The 18,513-nt window shown below is 37.8% G+C and overlaps 3 protein-coding genes and 8 non-coding genes across 20 annotated transcripts in view; 2 read left to right on the top strand and 9 right to left on the bottom strand.

The window, feature by feature from the left end:
* Positions 1-381, top strand: part of CEP295 (centrosomal protein 295) — a 48,428-nt gene extending 48,047 nt beyond the window's left edge. For 6 of the 8 annotated variants that reach the window (XM_059930580.1, XM_059930578.1, XM_059930579.1 and 3 more), the window contains one exon: positions 79-253. In XM_059930580.1, the coding sequence (XP_059786563.1) occupies positions 79-235 (157 nt within the window). In that variant the 3' untranslated portion in view covers positions 236-253. The other 2 variants (XM_059930577.1, XM_059930581.1) reach the window with 1 other exon arrangement.
* TAF1D (TATA-box binding protein associated factor, RNA polymerase I subunit D) lies at positions 40-11,336 on the bottom strand. The gene is given in 9 exon segments (XM_059930590.1): positions 40-452; positions 697-728; positions 6,412-6,469; positions 6,472-6,588; positions 6,978-7,035; positions 7,385-7,560; positions 8,393-8,771; positions 9,535-9,698; positions 11,192-11,336. Coding segments are annotated over 7 exon segments (876 nt in total). The 5' UTR covers positions 9,594-9,698; positions 11,192-11,336; the 3' UTR covers positions 40-452; positions 697-699.
* LOC132371155 (small nucleolar RNA SNORA25) lies at positions 540-666 on the bottom strand. Its single transcript, XR_009504779.1, has one exon. It is a non-coding gene; the product is annotated as a small nucleolar RNA SNORA25 (small nucleolar RNA).
* Positions 1,008-1,128, bottom strand: LOC132371159 (small nucleolar RNA SNORA32). The gene has a single exon (XR_009504783.1). It is a non-coding gene; the product is annotated as a small nucleolar RNA SNORA32 (small nucleolar RNA).
* LOC132371147 (small nucleolar RNA Z40) lies at positions 1,394-1,466 on the bottom strand. The gene has a single exon (XR_009504772.1). It is a non-coding gene; the product is annotated as a small nucleolar RNA Z40 (small nucleolar RNA).
* Positions 1,724-1,858, bottom strand: LOC132371156 (small nucleolar RNA SNORA1). Its single transcript, XR_009504780.1, has one exon. It is a non-coding gene; the product is annotated as a small nucleolar RNA SNORA1 (small nucleolar RNA).
* LOC132371148 (small nucleolar RNA SNORA8) lies at positions 2,093-2,230 on the bottom strand. The gene has a single exon (XR_009504773.1). It is a non-coding gene; the product is annotated as a small nucleolar RNA SNORA8 (small nucleolar RNA).
* On the bottom strand, positions 2,820-2,891 carry LOC132371173 (small nucleolar RNA SNORD5). Its single transcript, XR_009504796.1, has one exon. It is a non-coding gene; the product is annotated as a small nucleolar RNA SNORD5 (small nucleolar RNA).
* Positions 3,050-3,180, bottom strand: LOC132371160 (small nucleolar RNA SNORA18). The gene has a single exon (XR_009504784.1). It is a non-coding gene; the product is annotated as a small nucleolar RNA SNORA18 (small nucleolar RNA).
* Positions 5,726-5,852, bottom strand: LOC132371167 (small nucleolar RNA SNORA40). The gene has a single exon (XR_009504790.1). It is a non-coding gene; the product is annotated as a small nucleolar RNA SNORA40 (small nucleolar RNA).
* A 182-nt stretch (positions 11,337-11,518) lies between the features above and the next one.
* Positions 11,519-18,513, top strand: part of C8H11orf54 (chromosome 8 C11orf54 homolog) — a 30,235-nt gene continuing 23,240 nt past the window's right edge. Inside the window, exons 1-3 of one of the 3 annotated variants that reach the window (XM_059930586.1) lie at positions 11,543-11,597; positions 17,291-17,434; positions 17,760-17,821. In XM_059930586.1, the coding sequence (XP_059786569.1) occupies positions 17,767-17,821 (55 nt within the window). In that variant the 5' untranslated portion in view covers positions 11,543-11,597; positions 17,291-17,434; positions 17,760-17,766. Of the gene's footprint in view, positions 11,598-17,290; positions 17,435-17,731; positions 17,822-18,513 lie in introns of all 3 variants that reach the window. The other 2 variants (XM_059930589.1, XM_059930587.1) reach the window with 2 other exon arrangements.

The raw sequence follows: 18,513 nt of genomic DNA, 5'->3' as shown, positions 1-18,513 counted from the left end.
ATGTATGTGGATATACGAAGATATATGAATTCACATAGCTGAAGTGTCTGTCTTTAATTCCATATAAATTTCTTACAGATTATACCATCAGTTACCTGAAGTGAAAAAGCAAAAGGAAGAGAAAGCAAAGCAAGCCGCATATGCCCAAAACAGAGCAAGGGCAAAAGAATTCCATAAGGTGAGCAGCCCCCGCCCCCAATTTTTCATGTCCAAGGCACATCAGAACTGTAACTGATAAATGTTACTATTCCCTCCACAGAAAACATTAGAGAAACTTCGAGCCAAAAATATATGCTGACTTTCTGCACAAAGTGTAAAGGGTTTTTTTTAATTATGTGTAACACAAAGTTATTTAAGTCAATAAATTTTTAAGGAATTTCACATGTTCTGATTCTTTCCACTGCCAATCACCTTAGTTCCTCCAAACTCATAATCTTCAAGATAAAGTAGCCCTAAAGAAGAGAGTAGACATTGGTTAAAGTTGGAAGATATTTACATTTATTTTTACTTTCCCACATCACCAGTCATGGGTATGAGTGGCTTGTATCTCCATCCGGAAAACATAGCACTATCAAGTTACTATTATATCCAGTGGAGAACTCAATCTTTGGTCACAGCGTAAAGAGCTCCTGGATTTGGTCCCATCAGCCCTCTTTGAAATGACCTATAAAATTATTTTCTTTAATGTGTACATACCTTTCAAAAAGAAGTTATCGTGTGAGTCAGCCCTGTATAACAAATATAAAGGTTAAGGGTCCATTTTCAGAGATGCTCATGTAAAATTCTGAAGCCAGCCTCCCCTCCTTTAGTAACCAGGCAACCTGTAATGTAATAAACTAAAAGCCCAGGATTAAACAAAGAACTCCAGCAACCTAGGCACATACTGTTCAATATAATAGTCACTACCCATGTATCGGTATTGTAAAATCTAATTAGAAAAAATGGCTTGTGTTCTATTTATACTGGAACAGTGCTGACCTAGGCAATGGAAATACAAGTAAACAATAAAATGTTCCCAACAGGCTGACTGCTACAAAGTAGCAGAAATAAAACCTAGTGGGAAACTTTTTTTATGGTCATGTCCACAGCAAATGAGAAACTGCATTCTAAAAGCCTTGGTAATGACCATTAAAACCTGACAAATAATTTGGTGTGGTAAAATAAAAAAAATTACTTGCCACAATTCTTTTAGTTAGGCTTCTTTGATCTCCAATGAAATATGGACACACTTCAAAATTCCCCACCTACAGAAAAAGATTGTAATGGCAACTGGGACTGATTAGGTTCCATTTTCATTCATACCTAAATTTAGCTGATTGCTTCCAAACATGCATGTTTCAGGCAACTTTTATCTTAGAGCTTTCTTGTTTTAAAATATACCTTTATGTAAGATGGATGTTCAGAAAGGCTATTTTCATTCAGCCCATTCAGAGCAGTTGAACATTTTGCCCATCATCATGACATCATACATCACTGGTAAATAGTAAAACTACTAATGGCCTTTTTAACATCATTATAGTCTTTTTCATTAAATACAAGGGGAAAAAAATGAAATGAAAATCATACCTGTAATCTTTGGGATCCAATTTCCTCAAGCGATTTACTTTAGGACCCTAGAAATTAAACATAGCAAGTACGTTGCTATTTATCCCTTCATCTTTTCTAATACTGAAAAGCCTTGTTATATCCAGTTTTTACTCATGAGCCTAGCAAAAAAAAAAAAAAATGTTGCAGGTCTCATTGTCACCACTGCAATAAAATTACAGTGATGGAAGCAAAACCTGTGTTCTCAATGTAGCCACATTAACAATTTACGGACACCATGAACAACAGTGCCCATTTTCAACAGTATGAGGCTTTATAAACATTTCTCTCAAGCTTATATATACACTGTGCAAAAGGCTTCTGCACTTGTATAGAAGTTCAACAATGCTATCAATAAAGGAAAGCTACTAGAAGCAACAAATAGAAAGCCTTACATGCTTAGGGTCAGGCGATGGATCTGCCTGGTTCTGAATTTGACACCCTAGAAAAATAGTATTAGTTAACTATTGAATACTGTCAAACTGAACAGTATGAGAAACTATAGGAATACTGTATCAGTAGAAATACCAGGTCTAACATGCACAAAGCCAAGAAAACCAACGATGCCAAATACTGAATTTATATTGCACTGTCCTTTGAACACCCAGCAGGAACAAACTGCTGAATGCAGATACCATGCAGTGCAATTATGACTGAACCAGAAAAACCCCTCAACCTCAAGTTTGTAACGTTACTATCTGAGAAATACTATCTTCACACATCTCTAAAAATTTACGTTCTTGTAACATGTTAATTTGAGTTTTATATCTGTCATTCCAATGAGAACTACATTAACTCCATTTTAAACTATAAACCTAGCCATTGCTACCTTTACCCTCTCTATACCTATATAGAACTTACATAGGAAACTATCCGATTATACATGATATTTACATGTCAGTGCTGTCTCTTCATTTTTTTCCAATTCTGTAAACACAAATATTACAGCAGTATTTTTGGCCAAAATCCTGGTAATTGTTTTATAACCTAATTAACTAGCAGTCACAACAGTAATGGAATGCTATACTCAAAATTTAACATTCTTTTCAGAACTTCTGAATCCTTAATTTGAATAGAAATTAAATATTCCACTTACCTCTAAAAATGTATTAGGTTCAAATCATATTCACTCCTGCAGATAAAATAGCAAATAAAAGATGGATACCATACTCATGTGATTAAAAATTAAAACCTCAATATATAACTTAAAATATTTAGATATTAAGCATACTCAGCTCTATCAGAATTAAGTTTTAGTTCATGTCTGTATCATTCAGCAGTTGAACGGTTAAATTCATCATCTGAACTGGGAATGGTACCCCCCCGCCCCCCCCCCCCGAACAAATGACACTGTCACTGATTAAAACTTACCTAAGCCATCACACCCTAGAACAGTACAGATCATTGGGATATGCCAATACCTAAGATAAAAAGTTTGTTAGGTTTTTCATAGTTTACTTGGCAGCTCTGTCTTGTAGTTCTTTCCCACAGATCTAACAGGTAGTTCTATGAGTAAAGGAAACCACACAGTTAATCTATGAGGCGTTTCCAACGATGTAGGTTTACAGAAAAAGCCCCATCGGGATAGACCTCAACCACTGCTTCCTTTTTAAAAAATATAAACAAGTCCACAAGAGAACAATTATTTGAAAGAGCTCCAGTCTCTTAGATGAGTTCAAAACTGTGCAGTAACAGTCAGACATCACAAAGGATGTTTAAGAAATTTAAAGAAATCATCCCATTAATTAATCACATGGTAGGTATTTTAACAATGCTTAGAAAAGACAGCATTATACTAACAGATAAAAATATGCAAAGTACTTATTAGCTATTATACATGAACCAGAGTTCCACATATAAATTTAAGCTTGATTTTAAGAACTTCATTACTGCAATGTGTTTTGCCTATGCAATTCCCTGATTACTGCAAAATTTTTACTTTAACTGAATTTTTCCCTTAATTTAAGAACTATATAAAGTATTTTCTCATTAGTTGATATCAACTGTAAAAATACAGAAAAATGTTAATGTGGCTGATGTTCTGACCATTGGGGAATCGTTGAAGGCAAATTGGGTGTATTTAATTAAACTTTGTATCATTCAGATTCATGAAATTGTGTGTCCTGTGTAGTCATTTCTAGCATTATACTATTAAATCTTCTACCTCATTTTAGATTATGCATGCATTAAAAACACTGCAGGGACTTCCCTGGCGTACAGTGGTTAGGACTCCACGCTTCCACTGCAGATGGCAGTGGGTTCGATCCCTGATCTAGGAACTAAGATCCTGCAATCCACTTGGTGCAGTCAAAAATAAAAGAATGCACTAGCCAAACAAGTGTATGAAAAATATATTATATCCCTTTTGCAAATCTAAATAACAAAGGTCAGATTAAATCAAAATTATAATCTATAAAATTATTCAGCATATTAACATGCATAACATTAAAATAACCTTTAGGAGCAACATTTCATCTCATTTAGGCCATGAGCTTTTCAAGAAAAAAGTTATTTGGGAATTCTTCACATCATGTGAGGGTGAATTAATAGCAGAACATCAATTTTGGTAAACCAAAATTTGAAGGGAAGGAAGAACTTGAAAACATATGACGTGTTTAGTAAATATGTTCAGTCCAGATGTAATGACATATATAACAAGTAGCAGCATGGCCAGAAAATTTAAATAATAAAACTATTGGATAGTACAATTCAATAACCAAAAAAATACCACCCAATCAAAAAACTGGCAGAAGACCTAAATAGACATTTCTCCAAAGAAGACATACAAATAGGCACATGAAAAGATGCTCATCATTGCTCAGTATCAGAAATGCAAATATACCTCGCACCAGTGAGAATGGCCATCATCAAAAAGTCTGCAAATAATAAATGCTGGAGAGGGTGTGGAGAAAAAGGAACACCCCCCTACACTGTTGGTGGGAATGTAAACTGGTACAGCCAGTATGGAAAACAGTACTGCAGTTCCTCAAACTAAAAATAGAGCTGCCATATGATCTATCAATCCCACTCCTGGGCATATATCCAGAGAAAAACATGGTTTGAGAGGATACGTGCATTGCAACGCTGTTTACAGTAGCCAGGACATGGAAGCAACCTAAATGTCCATCAAGAGATGGATAAAGATGTGGCACACACACACACACACACACACACACACACACACACACGAATATTACTCAGCCATTAAAAAGCATGAAATAATGCCATCTGCAGCAACATGGATGGGCCTAGAGATTATCATACTAAGCAAAGTAAGTCAGAAATAGAAATACAAATACCATAGGATACCACTTCTATGTGGAATCTAAAATACCACACAAATGAACACATCTATGAAACAAACAGCCTCAGACAGAGAGAACAGACTTGTGGTTGCCAAGGAGGGGGATGTGGGGGAAGGATGGACTGGGAGTCTGAGATTAGCAGATGCAAACTACTTACATATATAGTACAGATAAACAAGGTCTTACTACATAGCACAGGGAACTATATTCAATATCCTGTGATAAATCATAATAGAAATATATGTATAACTGAGTCTCTGTTGCACAGCAGGAACTAATATTGTAGATCAACTATACTTCAATAAAATTTTAAAAAATATTGTATAGGGGTGCGGGGAGGTTAAAAATACGTTGTGTATGCTTGAAGCAGGAATATCCAGGATTCTGACTATAATTGCCTTATTTATAGTTCTGGGACCCTTTCCTTCAAGCGAAGTGAAACTGGCACAATGTCCCTATAAAGCATGTCAATCCTGAGATTCATTTTCCAAAATTACATTACGAACAGAAATTTAAAATTGGCAAAAATGCCTTTCAATAATGAAACCTATGGAGGTTTTAAATTCTGACAATTTATCACATTTACACAAATTGGACCCAAACTCACTTAAAGCGTAAGACATACCTTTTTAAATTATCCAGACACTGTGTTCAAGATAAAAGCCTAAAAAAAGAAGCCATCTTTGTTTCATGTCAACATTAAAATTAGAGTACTAAATCAATACAGCTGATAATTTAAAAGCTTAAGATATGAGAGAAATTATCAGCCCTATAGTCCTGGAAGCAATCTTTATGTTTATCAATACACCCCCATCACTTGACTCTCTTTTAGGTATCATGTTCCTTCTTATCTGTATCAAAACTCATACTGAACAATGAGTTCTGGGTTGCAAAAGAGGATTTATTTTTGCACCTGTCTATAAGTCTTTGTCCACAAATTAAACAAAAACAAACACAAGTGCTATGGTAAAATGCAGTATATAGAGTGGCATAATCTGCAACATACAGTGGTGATGAAAATGATAGTTGAAATATTATAGGTAGTTAGGAAAGGAAAATATTAAGTTCTTATTACAGTAATAGGCATTTCACACTAAATTTGTCTGAAAAAAAATAAAAATGGGGTTGCAGGTACTCTAAGGAGGGTGGCTGGCTGTCAATCATTAGTGGTTATTGCAACTAAGATTTTCTTTTCAGGATTACAATCTTATTTCTTTGATTCAAAGCTCAAATGGCACCTTTAAGTTCTCTTACCCAGAAATACACCACCATATGCAAAAACAGTAGGACGTTGTTTATTTTTTTGGGAAGTGATTATCTCTGCTGTAACAGCCTCAATGTTTTTTCTACATAATCTCACTGTTTTAATTATTTTTCTTATAATTACTACTTCAGGAGTTTTATAAATTTGTTTAATCTTTTTATTTTCTTACAAGGTTCTTTTTTATCATAAGGCTGGCATATGTATTCCCATTTATGGTCTTTTCTTTCTGTAAAGTTCCTTTTTCTCTATTCTGTTTACCTTGTCTGGTAGTCATAATCCTATCTATTTTCAGGCCATTCTGTCCTCTGTCCAGTGTTTTTTGGATTTTGATGCTCTCTTTTTAGGCAGTGCAGCTTCTTCAGTATTTTCCTCTTGTTCCAAATATACATTCTTCTTCTTTGGTAATTCAGAACTTATTATGAAATAATTATCCTCCTGCGTAAGAAATACCAATACTAAGCAATAACTTTAACTTTACCGCGCTAGTAATTACATATAACTAAACTCTAGGTTACTTAAAATAACCTGGATACTACATCTGGATGTTAAAAATCCAAATTAACTTCTGCTGATTTTCTCATCTGATATCCTAGTAGCAACACCACACATGAAAACTTAAATAGTATTGTTTTTACTGATATAGTATTGATAATTCATGTTCTCACCAATTATCCATAAAATTCTTATTTTTATTCTTGCGTTTCCTGCACCAAAGGCATTGAACCTTTCAAAACTTAAATACAGACAATAACACAACAGGATAAAATTTTCCCTTTGTCAAGAGCTGTCCTCCCAAAAGGAAGTGGGATAAAATTGTCACTTACCACCAATTTAATATCACATTCATCATGTTCAAGATTTGTTGCAATCTCCTCCTCTGCTCTGCAATATTAAAAGCATATCACTCAATGTATATGTATAACTGATTCACTTTGTTATAAAGCAGAAACTAACACACCATTGTAAAGCAATTATACTCCAATAGTTAAAAAAAAAAAAGCGTATCACTCAGACGACAAGTCTTTTATAACCCAATGAGTAGTATACTGTCATGACATACAACTGAAATAGCAATACCAGTCAAGTCTATTAATATTTTATCTGTGCTCACATCACTATTAAATCTAAGTATAAACAAATTGATAGCATATGGAGCAACATTAAAATTTAAAAGCACTTAATCTCATAAAAACCTATGTCCAAAATTATTCCAATCCATGATAGAACTTACGCTGACTCTTCAATAGGAGAGATAGATCCATCATCATCCAAGTATCTGTATCTACGACTATCAAAGTCTTCTTTTTCTAAATCTTCACCAACATTCATTTGTTTCAAGGATTCCTTGAGATGGTATTCATACTTCAGTTTTTCAAGGTAGTTAAAAAATCCTCTTGCCACTGCTTGCTATGTACCAAAAACACCATATTTTAAGTCAAGGACTTAAAAATAAAAAAATTTTCTTCCACTCAGCAAATGCCTACGTTCCAAAATTACAAGGATCCCCATAACAAGAAGGTCCTTAGTGATCTTGATTTAACTACTCTGCCATATGGAGATCATGTGTATCAATTCACTGTTCTACCTAGCAAGTTATCAAAGTTAGTACCAAGAAAAACAAGCATAAATCTTGTTATCATTTGGGCATTACTTAAGACATTTTTTAATGCAGAGAACTGTCTATTTTAATCACCTTAAAACATAAAGAGGTTAATGAGTATTAATCCTTTCCTATAAATCAGATTCTAGAACAAGTGACTACAAATTATGCAATCACTTATCTCAAATATTTCAGAGTCTACTGCTAAGTACTGGCATATTTGTCTGGTAATTCTGTCAGAAATTGAAATAGCTGAACAAAATGAAATCTACTAAAGCCACTGAACATGAAAGGCAGGTGTGGGTTTCACTTCGGTTACTATAAAACAACTGGGCATTTGAGTTTTAGGAATGATGTTTAAAGCCCTGACAGGATAAGATCAAGGTATAAAATCAGCCTTAGAGCACTTCATATACAGGTACATTCACCCAGTGTTACCAGTGCAAGATTCCACCCAGAAGTCCAAGTGAACTTTGAGCTGAAGGATGGGGGTGGCATTTAAGCAGCAGTATAGTCAGTATAGAGAAGTATTATAAAAGGTGAAGACTGTATGTTCCAGGTACATCTAAATTCTAAAAGCAACCAACAACTCATTTCAGACATTTTAAGCTATGTGTACCAGCATATATAAAGACTCACCTCAAAGGTTAAAATTTTTCTCCAAGGTAATGGTTTTCTTCCATTTCCTGATTCTAAAAATGGGAAACCAGGTCCTTTGTCTTTAAATTGTTTCTTATTTATTTGTGAGCTTCTAGTGTTTCTCCTTCCTTTTGGTCTTCCCCTTGATCTTCCCGTTGGCTTGTATTTCCTCTTTTTACGTTTCTTTTTTTTGAATCTTTCAAAAATAGCTTTTAAAGTCAATGGTCTTGGCTCTATAGATGAGTCACTAGACGAATCTCTTGCTTGAGTACTTTCAGGTTTGTGAACAAATTTTCTAATAGGGTTTCTTTGCCTCCTTTTAGGTGGGATAGGAACACACTGAGTTTTAAATAAGCTGCTACCAGAGGAAGAGTTATCACTAGAAAACAGGGAAAGATTAATTGTACCCTCTTATATTACTGAATGTTCATTACCAGTAATATACTTTTTTTTTTTACAAATCAAAGCAGAAAAACATGCTCAAATTTTTTAAAAGATGGGCTCAGTACTAGCCAATCACTTAGCTCTGACCACTCTACCACAAGTGGTCCATAATGCCATGTGCCATAGCACTTAGCCAAAAAATCATCTTCCTTTATGTAAGTTCCACAAAGACAGCCTTGTTCACTGCTAGAGGCTAAACTAAGACAAAGCCTCCTCTAAATAAAACAAGAGTATCCTAGTGGAGAGATGTAGTGAGTATACTAGAAATGCTCATTTGTTTTCCCAGTGAGATAAACAACGATTAGGACTAGATACCTCTCATCATATACATAAGCCAGCATCCCTGATAATGTGGAATAGAACAAGTTGATTTTAAAACAAGATTCCCTACTGATATCCATTTTCTTATAAAATGAGGATGATTTAATCAGGAAGATACCAATTTGGCCTGGAGAATATACTCCCGTTTCCCTGAGTTAACAATGTGTCCCACGATTATAAGTAGTTAAAACTTTAAAGGCCTGTGCAAACCAGGTTTTCCTTTTCTGTTCTAATGCATGAAAATTACCATTACCACCACTCATTATCTACAATGATTTATGCTTTCCCGGTAATTCAAATACAGTAAAATTACCACCTAGTCTCTTTTCCAGAAAAATCTGGTGATAGTTATTTAAAAAAAAAAAAAAAGCACTTACCTTTGATTCTCAATTTCCACAGCTGAATCAGATACCGTTGCATAGTTGAGAGAATCCATTCCTGGTATGTGTTCTCCAAGCCCCTCTCAAATTTGTTGTCAATTGTCCTTTGATTTAAACAGATTTCTGACCATATAAAATTCAGTAAATGTGATGTTGTTTCCCTGAATAAATGCAAACAGCTAGTGTCAGAGTAATGAAAATGTTGATGTAGTCGTGACAATTACGTAAATTAATTACACATAAGTTAAGGCAAAATCACATACAAGGAAGGCCTTTAATACTTTCACGTAGGAACTGTCATTTCAGGTCAATCCTAAAATCTAGAGATTTTATTCACAGGTTCTATCTTTCAGTTTTGCCTCCTTAATCTATCCAATGGAAGATTCCAGAAGAGTACTGTAATTTCCAACGAAAGTATCAAACAGCTTTCTGCAACAGTAAAAAAATGTAATTTTACCCTTAGCCATATAGTAATGTACAATGAAGAGTATCAATGTTCAACTAACGGCCAAAAAGCCATTTTTCAACAGCAGTTGGGAACTAGTACGAAAATCTTTTGCATACAAAGCCAGAAGGCGGAGTATGGCCTCAGTATACCTGGGAAAATAATCAGCAGGACTTAACTACCTCTATCCAAACTCCTGGTCTGGAATTTGCTGTTATGGGTATTAATTTAAAAGTTCTGAATTCTCAAACTTTTCGATGAAAGGCTTACAGATTAAAAAAAAAAAAGACAAAGGGCACTGTTGTAATCTCCTTAGATACATTACAACAGTTTGGACAAAATTTTAAAAAAAGATAATGTGTAATTTTACTTTTCCATCTCCCTTATCGGGGATGCCATCATTCTTCCTATTTGTATATTGGTCTTAGTCTTTAGCATTCTTGGTAATGACAAATGAGCAACGATGAAAGAAATCCTACAAGAACAATATATTTCAAACATAGGTAACCAATAAGGTCACAGAGATCTCAGATTCGCAAAATATCCAAGGGACTCCTGGTAATTTCATGGTATGTTTTACCGTAGTTTTCTAAAATGCAAAATCTAAGAAATAAGTCACGAAATAACTGCCCCAAAAGAAATTCAACAAGTGGATCCAGTGGCACTGATGGTATACCTGAGATTTAAAAGAAAAAAAATCAGAGCGTATTATCAAAATTAAAGTTGCCTCAAAACCTCTTCTTCGGAAACTAGAAAGCATTCCTACGGAAGCGTGGCTTCCTATTCCGAGATTCTGCGAGGAGGAGCACATGGCGATAGTGCCCTTCACTGGCTCTAACAATTCCCCTTCAGCATTTTGTGCGGTTTTGGGGCGAGCGTCTCCAGGAAGCGCCTAACCTCGTGCAAGGAGAACGGCGTCAGCAATGGTTACCTCGCACTTAACCCCTATTAATTCAGAAAATGTGTATTGTCTATACCACCTTTTAACATCTACATGCCAGACAACGGACCACGCCCACGCCATTAATCGTGTACTGTGGGCCGCAGTAAAGCCACTAGGCCGAAGTCCACAAAAACCACGAGCCCTCCGCCCTCGGGGACTGACTTCCGCGGCTGGACCCCGCCACGCCACGCAGGGGCCTGGGAAAAGCTACAAGAGGAAACCCTCACCCGCCCACAAGGCCCGGAAGCCCCCGTCCTCTTTCCTACCCGTCGAGAGGGCAGACAGCTTGCACCAACCAGCGCCGGCTCGGCATGGGCCTCAGCTGCGTACCAGATACCCGCCACCCCTCCCTAGGAAGTCCGCATTCAGCAACCTCCGGACCCCCCACAACACTCCAACAAACTAAGAACCACCAACCTCCACCACCGCGCTGGAGAAAAGAAGGCCCGGGCCGCGCGCCCCAGCTAATAGTGAGGCCGAAGTCTCGCGATAACAATTTGACTCCAGGAAGAAAGTGAGAGGTGGGAAGTGGCGACTCGCGGGGCGCCATTTTGATCTCCGTGAGGGGAGGAGCGATTTCGAGAGGGCGGGGTCTGATCTCCCGGATCCAGAGGAGGCGGAGTTGACTGAGGCAAGATCGGGTTTCAGGTTTAGGCTTCCCTCACCGATTAGGTAAGTGCAGTAGACAAGAATGTTTCGGCAAACGACAAGAAATAAATTGTGGGGTCAGGTGAACGGAATGACTGTAAACTGCAAGGAAACAGACACTCCACCTGCTTTGCTTCCAGTGGTCTCGCCTTTGCTGAGCTGTCCTCTGACTTCTGATCTCGAGTGTGTGGGGGGTGTGCGTGTGTGTACGGTGCCAGGTGTGTTTTGTCATATTATGCCTACTTGTGCCTTCAGAAATCTCCTCTGCGTTAAATTGTGAGACGATCATGCTTTGACCGAGACTCAAAATGTGTAACCTTTGTACTGGAAGCCAGTGTTACCCCGTAGCACATCCAGGTCCCCTCTCCCCTTCGGACTTTTGTTAACTACTCTTTCACTCAGGGCTAAGTGTCAGCCTCCCAGGGGTTGGTTAACATATCACAAGAGATACCAGCGGCGAACTTTTTTGTTTGTTTTCTCCCTTAGTTCCCTGAATGATTAATGATTGTTAAGATAAAAGTTTAAACTAGTTTAGTTTTGGTATTTTGGGGGGTTTTTTTCCCCAAAGTAGTTACAAAAAGGAATGAGCTGGCTTGATTTGTCCACTTTCAGACCTCTTGTATCATATGATAAAACCAGGAAAGCCGTCTAGTCTTAATAATCTGTGGTTAGTGTCATCTTCGGATTGGACAGACCTGGAAGGTAATCTAGCCTCTCTACTCAATTTTGCTCTAAATGTTGAGCAATTCCAGGCACAGACAGTCTAGTCTTCTAGGCATTATGAAGTACCGTAAGCTCCAGAACCGGGATCGCATGTCTTATTCACTGCCATGTTCCATAACATGCCTGCCTATGTAATTTGTGAGGCTCAGTACGAAATGAAAATGCAGGGCCCCTTGTTCAAAACGCAGGGGGAAAGTGCCATTAAAGGTACTAAAATATAAGCTGTCTCCTTTCTTCTGTAGTATCTCTTTCCACTTGTCATGATGTTTTAATTAATAGCATTAATTTGCTATTATTAATTATATTTATTTTTATTTATTTATTTTTGGCTGCATTGGGTCCCCGCCGCTGCGCTCCGGCTCTCTCCAGTTGCGGCGAGCGGGGGCTACTCCTCGTTGCGGCGCACGAGCCTCTCGCTGCGGTGGCCTCTCCTGTTGCGGAGCACGGGCTCTAGACGCACAGGCTTCAACATTTGTGGCTCACAGGTTCTAGAGCACAGGCTCAGTAGTTGTGGCGCATGGGCTTAGTTGCTCCGCGGCATGTGGGATCTTCCCGGAACAGGGCTCGAACTCGTGTCCCCTGCATTGGCAGGCGGGTTCTTAACCACTGCGCCACCAGGGAAGCCCTGCTATTATTAATTATTAATGACATTAATCATTCTATTTTATTGATTCATTAATCACTAATTATACAGTTATTAATTAATAGCATTAATTTGCTATTTATTGTCACTCTAAGTAAAGAAAAATTGAGTTTAACTCATTAGCATGAGATTTACCACTCTATATTCTGCAATGCCAGTTTTAAATACAAACATAAGAACATTTAGCTTGTACGCAGAATTACTGAAATTTCACAATTCGTACTATGTAGGCATATGTATTTTGTTCTTACTAGAACACTGGATACTGCACAAAACTAGCACCCCTGTATTTATTTTACTTCTCCATGCGTGCGCATTCTACGGACACTATGGAATCCAGGGAATTTGAGTCTCGATGAACTCCCTTGGACTGTGCATCCACCAGCATTCTATGCTCACAGGACTTAAAACGCTTTTTGTGAATGGGAAGCAAGGAGTGGTGGTGGACATGCACATAGACCCTCTCTCCTCTGATCCCAAGCATGTTCCATTGTCCTATCCATCTTAAAAGTTCAAATATAAACTTAAGAATTTTTAAAAATATTTATTTTATTTATTTATTTGGCTGCGCCAGGTCTTAGTTGCGGCACACGGGGTCTTCATTGTGGCATGCAGGCTCTTAGTTATGGCATGCGGGATCTAGTTCCCTGACCAGGGATTGAACCTGGGCCCCCTGCATTGGGAGCTTAACCACTGGACCACCAGGGAAGTCCCTAAAGTTAAGAATTTAAAGATGGTGGCAATGGAGCATAAACCAAGTGCTATTCTGAGCACATGGTCCTGTGTAACTTCACTAGTTGCACATCCATGAAGCCAGCCGTGTCCCAGAGCCTTATGAGTCTGGAATATCGTAAATGTTCAATAAAAAAAAACTAAGGCTGAACTGGTATCCATTGTATGCTAGGTACTTGGAAGACAAATATGAGAAATACAGTCCTATCTTCAAAGAGATCACAGTCTAAGGGACAGAAACAAAGCAAACAGATGACCACAGCTATACTGAGTGCTATAAGGTTGCTCTATACAAACTTTCCCTTATTGTGAGCTGAATTGTATCATTCCCTCACCAGTTAATGGCAAGGTATAATGTGATGAGTTCTGGGTTTACAGTGGGCTAGATTTGGTTTTGAATTCTGTTTCTGCCACTTAATAGCTGAGTGATCTGGAGTAAATAATATATTCTCTCTGGCCTATTTCCTCTTGTAAAATGAGAAGGATAATATGTTGTTGTGTGAGGTTTTGAAGGAATGTCTGTAAAGCGTCTAACATACTGTCTGGTTTACAGAATGCAGTTTGTCAGTAGTTACCGGCCATAGTTGGTCTACCCCTTTAGGCATTGCCTCTGCAGCTCCATTTATCCTGCTGCCTCCTATCTTCCATTCTTCCCTTCTCTAGACCCTACTTCTGGGCCACTGACTCCCAGCAGTGGAATCTGGAGAGTAAATGTTGTTTGCCCCCATGTGGCCCAAAGCTGTCCTCCTAGAGCCACTCTGGATTTGTATTAGAACTTTTCTAACCCTTTTCTCTCATCACTCCAACTCCAACCTCCTCTTCCCTATCTCTCACCCACACAGAAACACACTTATACACACTACCACGCTGCCTTCTGGGCTCTTGGCTTGCATTTCTAAACCAGTTATTCAGGCTGTAGCCTCCTAGGGTTGGAATTTGTTTCTGTTTTGGTGGGGAAAGAAAACAAAAACCTGACCTTTGAAAGATAGTAAAGGGTGTAAAGTTAGTGTTGCAGGAGATATAGATGGGCCCCAGGCTGAGCAGCTGAAATCTGTCCTGTGTGAGCAGCTACTCCAAGATAAGATAATGCCAGGAGCTGGGAGGAGCTGAGTCCCGCCCAGAAAAAAGATAAAGAGACCACATATTTCTCATTCTCAAGGTCAAGGAGACCTTCCCAACTATACAGGTGCAGAAAGGCTGGGGGTGTGGGGAAGGGAGGGGGGCACCACCCCATAGTAGGTGATGTCAACCTTCCTGTAGGTCTCTGCATTAAGAGATGTGCGCACATACAGGGGAGAACCCTGAGTTATACCAAATACGTGCTCAGAGCCAGGCAAAGCAAGACATTGGCCAGAGGAAACCCGCAAGAAATGCCCCATATAAGTGATTTAAACTACCACGAAGACGCAACTCTCTCTCTTAGTCCACCCATGTGTGTCTATTCACAGGTACTTTTTCCCCTCCTAATAAACACTTTACTTGTTTCATTACTTTCCATCTCTTTGTTGAAATTAATTTTTACAAATAAGACAACCCAGGGGCGTTGTCACTAGCCACTGGCCCTCGTGGTCTAGTGGCTAGGATTCAGTGCTCTCACTGCCATGGCCTGACTTCGCTGGAGAACGAGATCTTGCTTCAAGCCACTGCAGGCCGAGGCCACCTGAGATCATTAGGATTGTATTTAATTTAAACTTGAGTCTTTATTATTCCTACTGTAAGTAGAAATATCTAGAGTGCTTTTATTATCTTCGTTTTAAATAAACATGGTATTCACTGAGCAGATTTTTACATGTTCTTAATTAGTGCTTGCTGGTTTCTAATAAAGAAAATATAAGACGATGGGCCTTCCCTGGTGGTCCGGTGGTTAAGACTCCACGCTTCCACTGCGGGGGGGCACGGGTTCCACCCCTGGTCTGGGAACTAGGATTCTGCATGCCTCGCAGAGCAGCCAAAAAAAAAGAAAAAGAAAAAGAAAGAAAGAAAATATAAGATGTCAACATTTGGAAAATCTAGGTGAAGCATATATGAGATTATTTGTATGTATTTTCTGTCCATCTGAAACTATTTCAATAAAGTTAAAATGGCTCATTCCTAAACAATTATAGCTTATTCAATTCGAAAATATATTTTCAGGAATTCCCTGGCCGTCCAATGGTTAGGACTCCGTGCTTCGCTTTCACTGCTGAGAGCCAGGGTTTGATTCCTGGTCAGGGAACTAATATTCTGCAAGCCGCAATGCATGGCCAAAACGAAAGAAAATATTTTTGAGATCATCTAAATATGATTATATAGGGTTTGGGGCCCATTATCAACACTTTACATTTTCTTTGGGAGACCAAATTATGCATATTAAGTAAATAAAGGGTAATAAAGTATTATCTGATAAAGTACTAAAGAAATGTTAGGTCTTAAATGTATGTTTGTGAAGGATGTGTTATTTGATATTATCACCAAAATTAGAAATCCAGTTTCTAAGAAAACTGTGAATCTTTGGAAAAGTAAAAAAAAATTTTTTTTGGAAGAGTATTTCAAGTGATGTTGAAGGACCATCTTTCACTTACTAATGGTATATCAGAGATTATTCACATTAATGAGGTATTTCATTAACAATTTTAATGAGAACTCCAACAGTGTTCTTAGAAACAGCCTTAAGAGTTTTGTCTTTATTCCTTGTTGTGATTGGCCTCCAGTGGGATTCCCCGCCCACCTCATATTACTTTCGTTTGTTTGGGTTTTTTTGCCTGCATTTTATTTAACTCTCTCTGCTTGCACACCTCATCACCTGTACACTTGAGGCAAGATACTAATCTCTGTGCATACATGTCTACTTATTGTAAAATATATTTAGCATATATTTTTTAAAAATCAAATTATAATTGGTTAGGTTATCAGAATAATTGAACATTGAAACTGTTTACCAAGAAAATATGTTTATTTGTAAATGAAATAATTTGAATTTCAAAAGCTAATAATTTGTAGAAGTTTCCATTTCTCTCAGTAATTTAAATTTTCTCTTGTAAAAGTGATAGTCTAAGAAACTTGTTTAACTTTTAGCCTAAATGTAAAATATAGAATAGAAAACACAAGTAAATGATCTATTATAGAAGTACCTGAACATCCTGTACTGTTATCTACAACCATTTAAACATTTATTCATAAACCTTAATAACTACCTTTGCTTCAGGATCTATATTCCTTAAATCAACCATTAGAAAGCTGCATGTTCAATCCAGATACATGACTGAAGAAAATGAATCATGTGCCCTCTTGGTTTGGTATTCCTCTTGTCTATTTTAACTGTCAGCTATTTAAGGTATTAGTATTAAAAGAGGTTACTTGGACATTTCTCACTTGGAATATTAAATACAAGAACTTATGGTTGCCTTTCTGTGAGGACACCTAAATTCCCTTTTGCCCTCTTTATATAACTGAACTCTTTCATTTCCAGAGCAGCAGCTGTTCATGCTTGGTGCACTGCGATAATTAGCCTACAATTGCTTTATTTTGTACATCCTCGTGAAACCTCAAAACTCAGATTGGGACTTGAACACACTGTCCTTTAATTGAGATCACACACTCAGGACTTAACGAAGCTCAGGTTCTTTATGTCTCATCACAGAAAGAATTCAGTGAGAGACAAAGTGATATGTAAGAAGTGGATTTTTAAAGAGAGACACACTCCATAGACAGAATGCGGTCCATCTCAGAAGGTGAGATGGCCTTGGGAGAAACACACTCCACAGAGTGTGGAACATCTCAGAAGGTGAGAGGCTGTGAAATATGGGGTAGTTAGTTTTTATGGACTGGGTAATTTCATAGGCTAACAAGTGGGAGGATTATTCCAGCTATTTGGGGGAAGGGGTGAAGAATTCCAGGAATTGGGACACTGCCCACTTTTGGCCTTTTATGGTCATGGCACCTGTGGGTGTGTCATTTAGGTGCTAATGCATTACAATGAGCATATAATGAGGCTCAAGTTCTACTGGAAGTCTGCCATCTTGGACCTACTTGGTTCTAACCAGTTTTTGTGTCCCCCAATGGCTATGTCGTTCTTTTAAAGGTTGTGTCCTGCCCCCTTCCTGTTTCAGAAAGAAGATGTCTTGTGCTGAGTATTCTTTTCATGTGCCAAGTCTAGAGGAGCTTGTTGAAGGTAAATGCAATACTGAGTTTTTAAAATTATCCTAAGGAAAAAAATTTAAAAATAAAAACATTCTAAGGTTTATGCAATAGTACTTTCGATACAGAACTAATTTTCCTTTTCAGTATCTGTAATGTTTTTATTGAGAGAGTCCAAAACTCTGCCCCTCAAAAAAAATCTAAATTCACGATTCAAATATTCTTGATGAGATACGAACGTTACAGAATGAAAATGAATATGGTAGTCCACGATTTAAATATGTGTGGTGCCCAAAGAGCTGTACAATATTGCTTTATTAACTTTTTTTTTAACATCTTTATTGGAGTATAATTGCTTTACAGTGTTGTGTTAGTTTCTGCTGTATACCAACTGAATCAGCTATATGCAAACGTATATCCCCATATCCCCTCCCTCTTGCATCTCCCTCCCACCCTCCTTATCCTACCCCTCTAGGTGGTCGCAAAGCACCGAGCTAATCTCCCTGTGCCATGCAGCTGCTTCCCACTAGCTATCTATTTTACATCTGATAGTGTATATATATCAATGCTGCTGTTTTACTTCGTCCCAGCTTACCGTTCCCCCTCCCCATGTCCTCAAGTCCATTCTCTACATCTGCGACTTTATTCCTGTCCTGCCCCTAGGTTCTTCAGAACCATTTTTTTTTTTTAGATTCCATATATATGTGTTAGCATATGGTATTTGTT

The sequence above is a fragment of the Balaenoptera ricei genome, chromosome 8 (genome assembly GCF_028023285.1).
Source record: "Balaenoptera ricei isolate mBalRic1 chromosome 8, mBalRic1.hap2, whole genome shotgun sequence".
NCBI lineage: Eukaryota > Metazoa > Chordata > Mammalia > Artiodactyla > Balaenopteridae > Balaenoptera > Balaenoptera ricei.
The sequence above is the reverse complement of the archived record's forward strand: the minus strand, read 5'-3'. Positions and strand labels throughout refer to the sequence as shown.